This window comes from Sminthopsis crassicaudata, chromosome 1 (genome assembly GCF_048593235.1).
Source record: "Sminthopsis crassicaudata isolate SCR6 chromosome 1, ASM4859323v1, whole genome shotgun sequence".
Classification (NCBI taxonomy): domain Eukaryota; kingdom Metazoa; phylum Chordata; class Mammalia; order Dasyuromorphia; family Dasyuridae; genus Sminthopsis; species Sminthopsis crassicaudata.
This window is the reverse complement of record NC_133617.1, coordinates 404,344,222-404,359,000: the sequence shown is the minus strand read 5'-3', so window position 1 is coordinate 404,359,000 and position 14,779 is coordinate 404,344,222. Positions and strand designations below refer to the sequence as shown.

The window sequence follows — 14,779 nt, the reverse complement described above, 5'->3', positions numbered from 1 at the left end:
GAACAGTTCTCTTGTTGCACAGGGAGAATTGGATTCAGAAGGTAAAAATAACCTGGGAAGAAAAACAAAAATGCAAACAGTTCACACTCATTTCCCAGTGTTCCTTTTCTGGGTTAGTTGATTCTGTCCATCATTAATCAATTGGAATTGGATTAGCTCTTCTCTATGTTGAAGATATCCACTTCCATCAGAATACATCCTCGTACAGTATTGTTGTTGAAGTGTATACTGATCTCCTACTTCTGCTCATTTCACTCAGCATCAGTTGAGGTAAATCTCTCCAAGCCTCTCTGTATTCCTCCTGCTGGTCTTTTCTTACAGAACAATAATATTCCATAACATTCATATACCACAATTTACCCAACCATTCTCCAATTGATGGACATCCATTCATCTTCCAGTTTCTAGCCACTACAAAAAGAGCTGCCACAAACATTTTGGCACATACAGGTCCCTTTCCCTTCTTTAGTATCTGTTTGGGATATAAGCCCAGTAGTAGCACTGCTGGATCAAAGAGTATGCACAGTTTGATAACTTTTGGGGCATAATTCCAGATTGCTCTACAGAATGGCTGGATACGTTCACAAGTCCACCAACAATATATCAATGTCCCAGTTTTCCCACATCCCCTCCAACATTCATCATTGTTTTTTCCTGTCATCTTAGCCAATCTGACAGGTGTGTAGTGGTATCTCAGAGTTGTCTTAATTTGTATTTCTCTGATCAATAGTGATTTGGAACACTCATATGAGTGGAAATAGTTTCAATTTCATCATCTGAAAATTGTCTGTTCATATCCTTTGACCATTTATCAATTGGAGAATGGCTTGATTTCTTATAAAGTAGAGTCAATTCTCTATGTATTTTGGAAATGAGGCCTTTATCAGAACCTTTAAGTGTAAAAATGTTTTCCCAGTTTGTTGCTTCCCTTCTAATCTTGTTTGCATTAGTTTTGTTTGTACAAAGGCTTTTTAATTTGATATAATCAAAATTTTCTATTTGGTGATCAATAATGATTTCTAGTTTGTTTTTTTTTTGGTCACAAATTCCTTCCTCCTTTACAAGTCTGACAGGTAAACAATCCTGTGTTCCTCTAATTTATTTATAATCTTGTTCTTTATGCCTAAATCAGGCACACAATTTGATCTTATCTTGGTGTATGGTGTTAAGTGTGGGTCCATGAAGCATACTTTTTAAACTTTATTTTTCTTGAGTGTTTTTTTTTGAGGGGGAGGGCATATATGTTTTCTTTTATAACATGATTTTTATGGAAATGTTTTGCCTTCACCTGTGCCTTCTCATTGGAGGCAGAAGGATTGGGAGGAAGGAAGAGAATCTGGAATTCAAAGGTCTTGTTATTGTTATTGTTTTCTTTCTAAAACTTTTTATTTTTCAAAACATGTGCATGGACAATTCAACATTAGCCCTTGCAAAATCTTGTGTTCCAGTTTCCTCCCCTTCCCCCATGCCCTTCCCTAGATGGCAAATAGTCCATTATATGTTAAATATAGTAGAAATATATGTTAAATCCAATATATGCATGCATATTTATACAATTATTGTGTTGCACAAGAAAAATCAAATCAAGCCAGTAAAGAAAAGAGAGAGAGAGAGAGAGAGAGAGAGAGAGAGAGAGAGAGAGAGAGAGAGAGAGAGAGAGAGAGAGAGGAGCAAAATAAAATGCAAGCAAACAACAACAAAAAGAGTGAAAATGCTATGTTGTGAACCACACTCAGTTCCCACAGTCTTCTCTCTGAGTGAAGATGGCTTTCTTTATCACTGAACAATTAGAACTGGCCTGAATCATCTCATTGTTGGAGAGCCACGTCCATCAGAATTGATCATTGTGTAGTCTTGTTGTTGCCATGTACAATGATCTCCTGGTTCTGCTTATTTCACTTAACATCAATTCATGTAAATCTCTCCAGATCTCTCTGAAATCATCCTGCTGATCATTTCTTCCAGAACAATAATATTCCATAACATTCACTTATCATAATTTACCCAACCATTCTCCAATTGATGGGCATCCATTCACTTTTCAGTTTCTAGTCACTACAAAACGGTCTGCCACAAACATTTGGCACATTTGGCACATGGTCCCTTTCCCTTCTTTAAGATCGCTTTAGGATATAAGCCTAGTAGTAACACTGATGGATGAAAGGGTGTGCATAGTTTGATAACTTTTTGAGCATAGTTCCAAATTGCTCTCCAGAATGGTTGGATCTGTTCACAGTTCCACCAACAATGTATCAGTGTCTACTCACATCCCCTTCAACATTTGCCACTATCTTTTCCTATCATCTTAGCCAATCTGACGGGTGTGTAGTGGTATCTCAGAGTTATCTTAATTTGCATTTGTCTCATCAATAGTGACTTGGAGCACCTTTTCATATGACTAGAAATAGTTTCAATTTCTTCATCTAAAAAAATGTCTGTTCATATCCTTTGACCATTTATCAATTGGAGAATGGCTTGAATTCTTATAAATTTGTGTCAATTCTTTATATATTTTAGAAATGTAGAACTCAAAGTTTTAAAAACAAATGTTTAAAATTATTTTCTATGTAAGTGGGGGGAAAAAGCTAAGTAATGAAAAAAACAAACAAACAAGGAGTTACACTAAATAACTCCTAATGGTAAGGACCTTTGTTCTATTTTGCATTTGATCTAGATCTTGAAGAATGTTAGCTGGCAAGATGAGGAGGGAAGGAATTTCTGGCAGAAGAAACACCATAACCAAATGTTTTGATGAATGAATGATCTCCAGGCAGAATCTACCATTAATCATTATATTTTGATGTAATCATATCAGTGCGTTCCCTCTTCTGGGGTCATTTGTATTTCACACATTTTGTCTTCATTGTGAAATGAAGTTTTTTCCTCAATTGAAAGAAATTTAGGCTGTGCAAATCAATATTATATGGGAAGAAGTAATTTGAAAACTGATAAACTGTTCCATAAGTGTGGCAGTTGGAAGTATCCTTTCACTCCATTTAGGTAACTCCCCAGAAAAGCTAAACCAAGTTAACGGCTACTCTCACTTTTCCAAGAATACACATATTGTCAGTGGGAAGGTTAGAAATGCTTTGAGAACATAAATGGAACACATATTGGATATGTATAGCCAGGGTACATCCATGGGAAGACATATACATGAGAGATACACATGTGATTATGGCACATGCATAAAAAGGCAGCTCCCAATGATTTCACTTTGTACATATTCTCTGGACAGTGCTTTGCTTGAGCCCTTGGTAGAAATGATACAGCTGTATAAGAAGAAAAATAGGCTCTGTCCTCCTTCTTTTACAGTAGAGCTTGGCAGCTTAAGCTTTATTTCTTTTGGAAAATTAAGCCATGTTTTATATTTTCATATATTCTATGTTTCATGTGCCACATATCAAACTAGGTGCCAAAACCTAACTGTTATCTCCTTATGATAAGGGGAAAATCCATTAATTCCTAGAGGTTTAGTAATAGCTTTTTTTTTTTTCCTCCCTCAGAACAAAAGCTATCATTGACAGGGGTCAAGCTCCTTTGGAATACAAAATAGCAAATAGTCAAGCAGATCCTGTAGGCATTAAACGTACTACTTTCTGCTAGGAGGAGCCCCATCCTGGTTCCAGGCCTCTACCAGATTCAGAATTAGAAAGCCCTTGTAAATGTCACCTAATTTTTTTATGTGACCCTTGTGCCCCCTCCAAGATATATTTAAATGGAATGTCAAAGTAACCCCACAAAGTCACCTATGAAGTATCTGGAAAAAAAAAAACATTTAACACCTAATCTCTTCTACCCCAAGATAAAGTATTTAAGTACTTACTATATACTAGGCCCTTTGCTAAACACCCAAGATACACATACAACAAAGACAGTCTCTATCCTCAAAAAGCTTTCATTCTAATGGGGAAGACAACAAATATACAGGGTTTTTGTTTTTGTTTTCTAAAAAAAATGAAAGGGAAGTAGGAGAAGGGAAGGAAAAATAAATCCCAGATTTTGCCATTTTGAAACCTCATCCTCTACCTCAATTATTGTAGTTGTTTGTCCCTCATTCTAGAAGCGGACCGTTACTTTTAGTGGAAGTGATGTCATGACATGCAAGTGAATTGGTTTTAAGGGAGGGAGGGCTGTGCAAGGTCACTGGCTTCAGTTTCCATTCAGAGCCATATGGCCAGTGGCCAGATATAAAATGAAATGAGTGGAGGTGGTACCTAGGCTTTGAACTATTCTACATGAGGTACTATTATTATCATTATTATATATAAGGAAGGGGGTAAAAGGAAGAGAGGTGAGAAAGAATCAGGAAGGTATTTATTAGGAGGTGAAGGGGATAGTAGGATGGAAGGAGATGGATAAATCGTATCCCTTTTTTAGCTTGGGATATGAGAATGAGTCGGTTGCTCCATGTTTCACTCCCCTCTGAAACTGATGCTCCAGCCTCCAGCTTTTTAAATTGTGGGACCCCACAGAATCTCATAACTTTACGTGGTGGTTGTGAAGTTATTATTTATTATTAGCAAATGTTTGATTTGTATACCTTTTTTATTTACCTATGTATCAGTTACGTAAAAGTTTCTTGGGCAAAAAGGTGCACTAGTAGAAAAAGTTGTTTTTCTTGAAGGCAAGCTTTCCTTGTGGAATTCTAAAGGTTTTTACACGCTTGTAAAGAAATCTATTTTGGACTCTTAGAGATGCCATCTTTCTTCGTACCTCTCCTATTACTTTTGCTATTATAGAAATGAATGATGGCTTTCTCTTTGTTGAAAGGCAAATTTTATTTAATATTTTAAAGTTACATTGAAACTTTCATTGACTTCATTAGGTGGAAAATATATTGTGGAAACTAATGCTATCTTTTGATTCAGTGATTCTACTGCTGGAATTTTGTTTAATATTTTTAGTGGGCACTGAGAATTAAATGTAGAGTTAGGAGGTTAGAATTCATCCTACTGATACAACGCTTGGAGACTAGCTGAGGGAAGTATCGTGTATTAATTGGAAGCTATCCCGGCGCGAGCCGGACCGGGGCGCTGGCGTGCACACGAGGCTGGTGCGCGCGCCGGCCTGCGCTCGGCGTGGGAAGGCGGAAGTGTGCGGTGACTTCACTGAAGAGTCGCGGCCTCCTGCATCTGGGATCTTTGCATCGGCGCGCTATGGCAGCCGAGGTCGGAGGAATTTCTTCTGCTGCTCCGTCACTGGTGGATCGATACTTCACCCGCTGGTACAAAGCCGGTAGGTGGAAAGCGGTAGGGCTGGTGTGGCAGCCTTGGGACAGAAGAAGCCCGGGGCGGGGACCCGCGGGGTGCCGATCGTGCCAGGCAGCAAGCATGTATTAAGCGCTTACTGTGTGCCCAGCGCAGTGCTGAGCGCCTGGGTACCGAGAAAGGTCGGGGCTGAGGCCCTCTGTGGAGGAGATACTATTATCCCACACGTGGGATTTTGAGTCAAAGACAGGGACCAAGAGGGATTTCCTTATTTATTAAAGTTATAAATGGCAAATGGCACCGGGGGAGGCCCTGAGTCAGTTGGGCCCAGCGGCTGGGCCAGGGTATTTGCTTTTCCCATGCTGGTTTTGCAGCCAGGTAGGCTTGGGGATGCCGGGAGCTGCGGGCTTTTCAGTCTCTTCTTTTCCATTGGTGGTGGAAAGATGGTGTTATCGGAGCCCGGAGAGATTCTCCTGTAGGATGTCACGTGTTACTGTGTGTCCTTTATTCTGGAAGTAAGGAGGAGATGCCATGACATGCACTGAATCGTGTGTAAGGGAGAGAGGGCCGTGCAAGATCCCAGTCTCACTTTCCTCTCTAGAGCCATCTGGCTGCAGAGGCCTGATACAGATCGGGACAACTGAAGATGGCCCTGGATACAGGGAGAGACCTAAGGGCTTTAATAGGTCTCATGTGTCAACGTGAAGCCATCCTATTCCTGGGTTCTCCCCTAGTCCAGAACCTGCTAGTAGGTAGGGGCAGTCCTCTTCTGGGGGGAGAATGGAAGGATGCTTCCAGCGAGCCCTTAAAATGCTCTTTTAGAAAGGTTTAGTTTGGAGCCGCTAGGTGGCGCACTGGATAGAGCACCAGCTCTGAAGTGAGGAGGACCTGAGTTCAAATGTGACCTGAGACACTTAACCCTTAATGCCCAGCTGTGTGACGCTGGGCAAATTTCTTAACCCCAACTGCCTCAGCAAAAGGAAAGAAGAAATATTTAGTTTTTAATGTTTAAGTTTTATTTTTTATTGTTGTATTATGGGAGCTTGGTATCTCATATGCAGTATAGGAAATTGAATTGGACGGTAAAACCTGTCATTCTGTTTTCTGTTTTCTTAGATGGCCCGTCAAAATGATCACTTGTTTTTGAAATGACAAACGTTTTAAGTAGATTTGATGTTATAGCAAGTGTTAATTTAGCAGCTGTGATATTCTTATTTTACTCTTCTGCATTTCTCAGATGTGAAGGGAAAGCCGTGTGAAGATCACTGTATATTGCAACACTCTAACAGGCAAGTGAGTTTAAGTTATTTTAATTGAAAAAAAATATGTTTTTTGAAAAATTATGTAATTTGCATTTGTATGTTCTTTTAAGATTTACTGTTTTTCTCAAAAAATTTTAAGAGGCAAGTAATATAATTATAGAATTTCCATTTTATAGCTGAGAAAGATCAAGTGGCATGTTCAGGATAATGTAGTTAAAAACTGGGAGCCTTGATATGATTGTGATAATTTTATTTACATGTAGCATCATTCATTAATAATGCCTCATCCAGTTTGAAGGTTTTAAATAGTTGCTCCTTAAATCCCTAAATTGTCATAAAAGCTTTCAAGCAATTCATTTTGGGTTTACAAAATTTACTTTCTTGGGAAATGGTAAAAACTAGTTCATCCACAATTCACTTAATCAGCAAGCATTGATTACTACTTTTTGCCAAGGATTGTGCTAAATAAGAATTAGATAAACCAGAAGCTACCTCAAAGAATTTACTTTTTTGTGTGTGCTTAAATATAGATTAATAAATTAATACTTAATAAAGCCATTCTTAAGTCATACTTTGATCTTCTCTTTTGGATGATTATCACTTCTATGACATATCCAACTTGAAAATTCCCAAATTATATAGTTTTTCATTAGTCTCCCCAAGTTCTTCCCACTCTTCTTTTTTTAATAGTATTTTATTTTTCCAAATACATGCAAAGACAGTTTTCTACATTCACCTATGCAAAACCTTATGTTCTAAATTTTTCTCTTTACTCTCACTTCCCTCCCCACAACTTCAAGCAATCCAATATAGGTTGATTGTGTGCAATTCATCTAAACATATTTTCATATTTGTCATGTGCAAGAAGTCTGATCAAAAGGAAAATAAAAAATGATTAAAAAAAAAAAACAACAAAACTTAAGTAAACTAACAACACCAAAAAGGGTTAAAATATTATACTTTGATCCACATTCAGTTTCCATAGTTCTCTCTAAATGTGGATGTCACTTTCTATCACAAGGTTATTGGAATTGCCTTGAATCACCTCATTGTTGAAAAAAGTCAAGCCCATCACAATTAATCATCACATAATCTTGTTGCTATATACTATGTTCTCTTGCTTCTGCTCACTCCACTTAAAATCAATTCATGTCTTTCCAGACTTTTCTAAAAGTAGCCTGTTCATTATTTCTTATAGAATGATATTCCATTGCATTCATATACCTTAACTTATTCATTCCTTAACTGATCAGCTCCACTCAGTTTCCATTTCCTTGCCACTACAAAAAGGGCTATTACAAACATTTCTACACATGTGGGCCTTTTTTCTTCTTTTATGGATACAGACCCAGTAGAGACATTGTTTTTATGTAGAAAGTGTGGTTGAGTTAAGTCTTAAAGAAAAATAGATTCTAAGAGAAAGTAAGGAGGGATGGGGGACAGTCATTGTCAAGGCACAAAGATATAGGAAAGTCATTATAACAGTTGTCGAAGGATGGATATAGAGGAGGATGTAGTGACTCAAAGCATCAAGATCAGTCAATAGGCTCTTCTAGTAGTTTTAAGGGAGAAGTGATAAAAGCTTCAAATAGTGGCTGTGTGAAAAGATAGAATGGGACACAAGTAAACAAAGAGGAGACAAGAACTTAGCAACTTATTGGATAAGAGTAAGGTAAGTGAAAATGAGAAATTGAGGGTAACACTGAGTCTTTGAACCTGGATGACTGAGTGACTTGAAAGGATGGACAATGGTGCTCTTAGTAGCTCTAGGGAAATTGGCAGAGTGGTGAGTTTAAAGAAAAAGATAAAAAGAATTATGTTATAGACATGTTAAGTTTGAGATGCTTGTAGGTCAGTCATTTGAAATATCCAACAGGTAGTCATGTGGAACTGGAGCTCAGAAGAAAAACTGAAACTAGCTCTATAGATCTGGGAATCTTCTCAATTAAAATGATATTTGAACCCATGGGGATGGAGAATTGAGCTTTGGGCTACACCCAGATTTAGTAGGCATAACCTAGACATTGAGTCAGTGAGATGGAATAAAGAGTGGACTCAGTGGAGGAAAAACAGGAAAACTCAAAAAAGGAAAGTATCCAGGAAGGAAAAATTCATCTACTATAGTATCAAATACTTTTTCTTTTGTAGTGAGCAGATATTTACCCAATTTAATTAAAATCAGAAGGTAACATAATAAGGGAAAAATCTTTGCAGCAGGTTTCTCTGATAAAAAGATCATATCAAGATATTTAATTTATATACCTAAGAGTAATGTTCCAGTAGCTAAATTTACATCAAAGGATATAAACAGGTAGTTTTCAAAGGAAGAAATTCAAGTTATCAACAAAATTGGAAAAAATATTCTAAATCCCAAATAATTAGAGAAATGCAAATTTAAATCACCTCTGTGGTTCTGCCTTACACCATCAAATTGGCAAAGATTATGAAAAAGAATGACAATTTTTGAAGAAGCTATGAGGAAATAGGCACATTAATGTTCTTTTCATAAAACTATGAATTGGTATAGTTTGGAACTATGCCCAAAAACTCACTAAAATCTGCATACCATTTTGATCCAGCAATACTACTATTAGGCATTTATCACTGATAGAAAAAAGAGGAAAAGAAATCATATGTTCATAAATTTTATAGCAGTTCTTTTTTTATTAAAACTTTTTATTTTCAAAGCACATGCATAGATAATTTTCAACATTAACCCTTGTAAAATCTTGTATTCCAAATTTTCCCTCCCTTCCCCTCCCCCGCTCCCCTAGATAGCAAGCAATCCAGTATATGTTAAACATGTACGATTTTTCTAAACCTTTCCATAATTATCACGCTGCACAAGAAAAATCAGATCAAAAAGGAAAAAGATGAGAAAAAACAAAATGCAAACAAACAATAACAAAAGTGAAAATGCTGTGTTGTGATCCATATTCAGTTCCCACTGTTCTCTCTGGGTGCAGATGAGTCTCTTCATCACAAGATGTTTGGAAGTGGCCCGAATCACCTCATATGGCAGCTCTTTTTGTAGAATCAAAGACTGGAAACTAAGGGGATGCTCATCTACTATAGAATAGCTAAACAAATTACTGCATATAAGTGTAATGGAATATTACTGTGCTTTAAAAAATTAAATCCTCTTAGAAATTAAGAGGATTGTTTCAGAGAAACTGGGAAGACTTATGAACTGCTGCAGAGTGCTTTGAAAAAACTTGAAAACTTCAATCAATGCAGCGATCAACCCATGATTTCAGAAGACAACAGTTGATGAAGCTTGTTATTCAGGTTTTATACATTTTTAGACAAGCTAATATTGGAATTTGTTTTGTTTGACTATTATACAAGGGTTTTAATCTTTACTTCCTCAATTTGAAGGGTAGGGGAATAGAAATGCAAGTAGAGAGGATTTGGGGGGGGGAAGAAGCCCTTGAGCTATTTTTTCCCTCAAATAAAGATGGAAAGGAAAAGAAAATCAGGCAAAAAAAATAACTTTGCAAGCAGTATTATATACTTAAAAAGAAAAGCAAGTTTTATATAATATAGACCAGTTTCATGTATAACCCTGAAAGCTTGGGAGAGATTACTGACAGTATCAGATGTTAAAGAGGTCAAGAGGTATCAGAATTGAGAAAAGGCCATTAGATTTAGCAATTAAAATCTCAATGAGAACTCAAGAAAGCAGTTGCAGTTGAATGATGATACTGGAAATAGGATTTCAGGTTTCAAAAAGTAGTTCATCAGGTTAACTTCAGTAGTTTGTTCCTTTCAGTTGGGAATATCTTATATAAAGATCTGCTACAAAAATTAACAAAAGTCATTCTAGATAAGAGTAACTCCTGTATGCATATCTCTGTGTGTGTGTGTGTGTGTGTGTGTGTGTGTGTGTGTGTGTGTGTGTGTATGTATGATCCTCATTTGTTGTAAGCAGATAATATCTATCCTAGTTTTGGTAGGAACAGAGGAGATAACTATATATAAGGGAATTTGTAAAGCTTAAAGTTACTTATATATAGTAAATTATTAGTCTTTTTTTCCCTTCCATCTCTTAATAATAACCCTGTCATCTCTGGTCCCATTCTCTTAGCTATTGAGATTGAATCTGTTTTCTGACATCATTGCATTGTGTTAAGACCATCAGTTTTCAATCTTATATGAAGCATTTTAATTCTTGCTTTTTCTTCACCCAGAAAAAACCACAGGGGAATAAAAGTGATTGTTTCTGGACCAAGTGTTTAGTACAATGTTAACTCAGTGAAATTATACCTGAAATACTAAGTCATGGGTGAGATTTTTTTTTTTTAAATGGATGTTTGTTTTTTATAGAATTTGTGTAATCACATTGGCAGAATCTCATCCACTTCTTCAAAATGGAAAAACAATTAAAAGTATCAACTACCAAATCAGTGCCAACTGTAGCAGACTTCAGAACAAGGTTTCTGGGAAGTTTAAACGGGTATGGATTTTCATTCTTTTTATCTGTTTACATCTTTACCATTAATAGTAATATAAAAACAACTATACTAGTGTCAAATTCTTGAGAGTATTGTCTGTAGCTAGCACAATTTTTTTTTTTTTTTTTTTTGTAAATATAAAAACACAAAAGATTGGTGCCCTATAATTAGTAAGTGGTATGGCTTTTGACTTGGAAGTAAATAATAGGGGTGGAGTATGGAGTATTGGGATTGGAGAGCACATCCCTGGTTATGGCTAGTCTTAGTGTTCCTTTTTCCCCCATATACTCTTTTGTGATTAGGGGGTGAATGCTTTTAGTGCTACACTATGGAGAGGGTGTTATGACTTAGAAAGTGTTAACCAATAGCTTCAAGTCTTGCTGGGGTAGGCAGATCATCGTTTTTCATATTTAAGAAGATTAAATCTCAAACTTATAAGACCTCTTGTACTATGAAAACCAATTTTTTGCAAGATTAAGATTTAGGCAGCCTTTACTTTGGGAGCATTTTATAACCTGACTGAAGTAGATTTGTTTTCAAGTTTTGTTTTTTTTTTTTTACTACATTTTAAAAGTATTTATCAAACTTTTATTTTGACATATTTGTGAATTTAGGTGAGGCACAATGAGAAACAAATTACCCATCTTCATCTCTCCACTATTTACCTATCAGTCCAACCACCAATATATATTTTATATATTCAAGTATCCATGCCTCAGCCACTTTCCTGGTTTACAACCACCCTAACTTTCATATCCCTGGTGAAAAATTCCCATAAAGAAATGAATGATTAAAAAAACTTTAGAAAGTTTGTCTTAGAAAGTAGGCTGTAGTATTACTGTTAAGTTCAGTTAATATTAAGCATTTCTTAGAAAGTGCTATGCTAAGTGCTAGGACAAAAAGATGAAAAAAATAGATGATTAAGTGTGCTGAGTTTGGTCATTTAAAAGTGAGTATCATGCCCTTGGGAATAAACTTAATCCTTTATGACATTTTTTTCTTTTTTCTTTTTTTTTTGCGAGACAGTTGGGGTTAAGTGTCTTGCACAGGGTCACATAGACAGGGTATGCTAAGTGTCTGAGGTCAAATTTGAACTCAGGTCCTCCTGACTTCCGGGCTGGTTCTCTATTCACTGTACCACCTAACTGTCCCTATTTATGACATTTTTTGAAATGAAAATAATATTTAACTTTTGTTCCCAGCTTAAAGACCTTGAGTATTTGCCTTTTATCTCAAGTAGAAACTCCTTGTCAAGGAGTCTAGAATTATTCCTTTGTTTCCAACCTTATTTCACAGAGACTCTTTCATACATAGTACACTCCAACCAAACTGGATCATTCACCATTTCTTGATTTTTATCCTGATTTTCCCACTTCTGTGTAGTGGTCTGTCCCTTCTTCTGGTCTTTTCTTTAGAAATCCATTTTTTCTAGGCCAGCTTCAGTTGTCACTTCCTCTGTGATGTCTTAAAACACTATAGCTTCTTGCTCTTAGATTTTTTTTTAAATGATAAATTCTGTATGCCCTTCTCTCGCTTAAACTAAACTTCCAACTTGTGTTAGTAGTAAATATAGAATAAAAATATATATTATCTAAAAGGAATCTTTGAGGTTATTTAATTTAACTAACTCCCTTCATTTGAAAGATAACAAAACCGAAGCTTACAGAGGTTTAAGCTAACTTGACTGTGTTCACATAATTAGCAGAGGGCAGATTCAAATTCAGGTACCTTGATACCAAAATTCAATGGCTTTCCCACTCTACAATTGTGTATAAACTACTAGAGTGTCTTGCACATAGAATGTGATCAATAAAGGTTTATTAATTAAATTGAATGATTTTCATTTGTTTTTATAAAAAATTTTCAGGAATGTAACTAGTCACAAATAAATAATATTTATATATTTTGTAATATAAGTGGTTCACATTTATATAATACTCTAATATATTCTGTAATAATTCTTAGTTAACATAAGAACTGCTTATATGTTAAAGAAAGATTAAAATATAAATGAAATCTTATTTCTTTTATATGCAGGGAGCGCAATTTCTAACAGAACTTGCGCCTCTTTGTAGAATATCCTGTTCAGATGGAGAAGAATATACTGTGTCAAGGTCAGTTGCTTTTGAAAGAGAACCTGGGGGAGGGGGGGCAGTTTTCTCTTGAAATGTGTTTTTTTTTTTTTTTAAACAAACTTTTTTTTTTTAACAGCTGTGTGAGAGGACGGTTAATGGAAGTTAATGAAAATATTCTAGATAAACCATCCATTTTGCAGGAAAAGGTAAAAAAAAATTTATTCATATCTTTTTGTTGGATTTTTGTCATTTTGGCTATGTCAGATTTTGGATTTGTTTTCTAGCCATCCACTGAGGGATATATTGCTGTTGTGCTACCCAAATTTGAAGAAAGCAAGAGCATTACTGAGGGATTATTGACACAAAAAGAATATGAAGAAATCGTGGTGAAAAGAGTTAATAACAGACCAGAAACATCATGAAGACAATGAAATAACTCTCCCCCTCCTTCCCCAAAATCTACACATGTTAAAGGACCAAGTGATATAGAAGAGCACATGATTGGATAATAAAGTAGTGGTAGAAAAATGCTCTCCATACTGTGGGATGACTCTGCTTCAGTTCCTATCCACTTCAGTACGATGATCTTTTATCAGTCCATCTTGATTTATTCTACTCATGTTATTTCCCCCTTCTTCTTAGATCATCTCTGTCCAAGAATGCTCAGTTTCTCTCTAGCTCTTTTCATTTGTTCAAACACAACATAAAACATTTTGGAAGCTGCAAACACTGTTTCCCAAATACTCTGTTTTTATTTTTGGTTCACGTTGGTGAAACAATAAGACACCCTTCAGACTGCCTCCTTCACCAGTTTCACTAGAACTTTTAGACAGAGAATATATTTTGCTCAAGGACATTTCTTGATTGCCTGATCTGGAAGAGCAGAGATGGGAATGAAAGGAGATAGATAGAAATTTAAATTGTTTTATCTTTGTTTGCTTAGCTTTTTGACTAGACCTATTATTTTATCAATGTGGGAAGCTCTTGGTGAGAATCTCCCTTTTCTGTTGCAGACGAAAAGGTAAAGAAAGTAAAGTAAAGGGTCCAAGAAGCTGTTGGGGTATTATGAGATTAGGGAAATACCCAGGGTAAAATTATCTGGGTCAAAGGCAGGACTTGAATCCAGGTCATTCTGCCTCTAAGGCCAACTCTCTCTCCATCATGCTGTTTCCCTTGTCATCTGGTCTTCATTAAAGCCTTTTGTATCTCTGCTGCTCCCTTGTTTCTGGGATATTCTTCATCTTGGCCTAGAGATGAAACACTGAGATTCAATTCACACTAAAGTTTGTAGCAAATGAGTTTTAGTGATATGAAGTTACTAATTAACTAATTTATTAATGCATTATGAAAGTATAAAAATGGTATCCAATATGTAATGTTTGATCATTCTTCTTTTTTTGGGTCTTGACTCATGCTGTTGGTTGAAGAAACTCTCTTTACAAGTGCATATCTGGCAGCTGTCCTGCACCTTACGAGTATTAAAAGTTGCTAAGGGCCCTGAAAGTCCAAGTGAGTTGCCCAGAATTATAAAAAGCCTGTATTTGTTATACCTGGAACTTTTAAAGCCAACTCCCTATACAACTCTGTTAAGTTGCTTGTAGGATAATTCAATCTTTGAACACACTTCTGTTATGCAAAGGCACAGGAGAAAAATCTAAACAAAAGTGGATATAGGTGAACATCCTATAGTTTGTAGTATTGCAAAAATATCACAGTACTATAATACTCACAAGATCATAGATATGACTCCCATATCTTTTCCTATTAGTTGCTAAATG

General features: G+C 36.0%; 1 protein-coding gene across 1 annotated transcript; it reads left to right on the top strand.

Moving 5' to 3' along the window:
- Positions 1-5,076: 5,076 nt before the first annotated feature.
- Positions 5,077-13,536, top strand: ABITRAM (actin binding transcription modulator). Its single transcript, XM_074280065.1, has 6 exons — positions 5,077-5,238; positions 6,448-6,499; positions 10,799-10,928; positions 12,964-13,040; positions 13,138-13,207; positions 13,286-13,536. The coding sequence occupies exons 1-6, from the start codon at positions 5,160-5,162 to the stop codon at positions 13,421-13,423; spliced, it is 546 nt and encodes a 181-aa protein (XP_074136166.1). The 5' UTR covers positions 5,077-5,159; the 3' UTR covers positions 13,424-13,536.
- Positions 13,537-14,779: the final 1,243 nt, after the last annotated feature.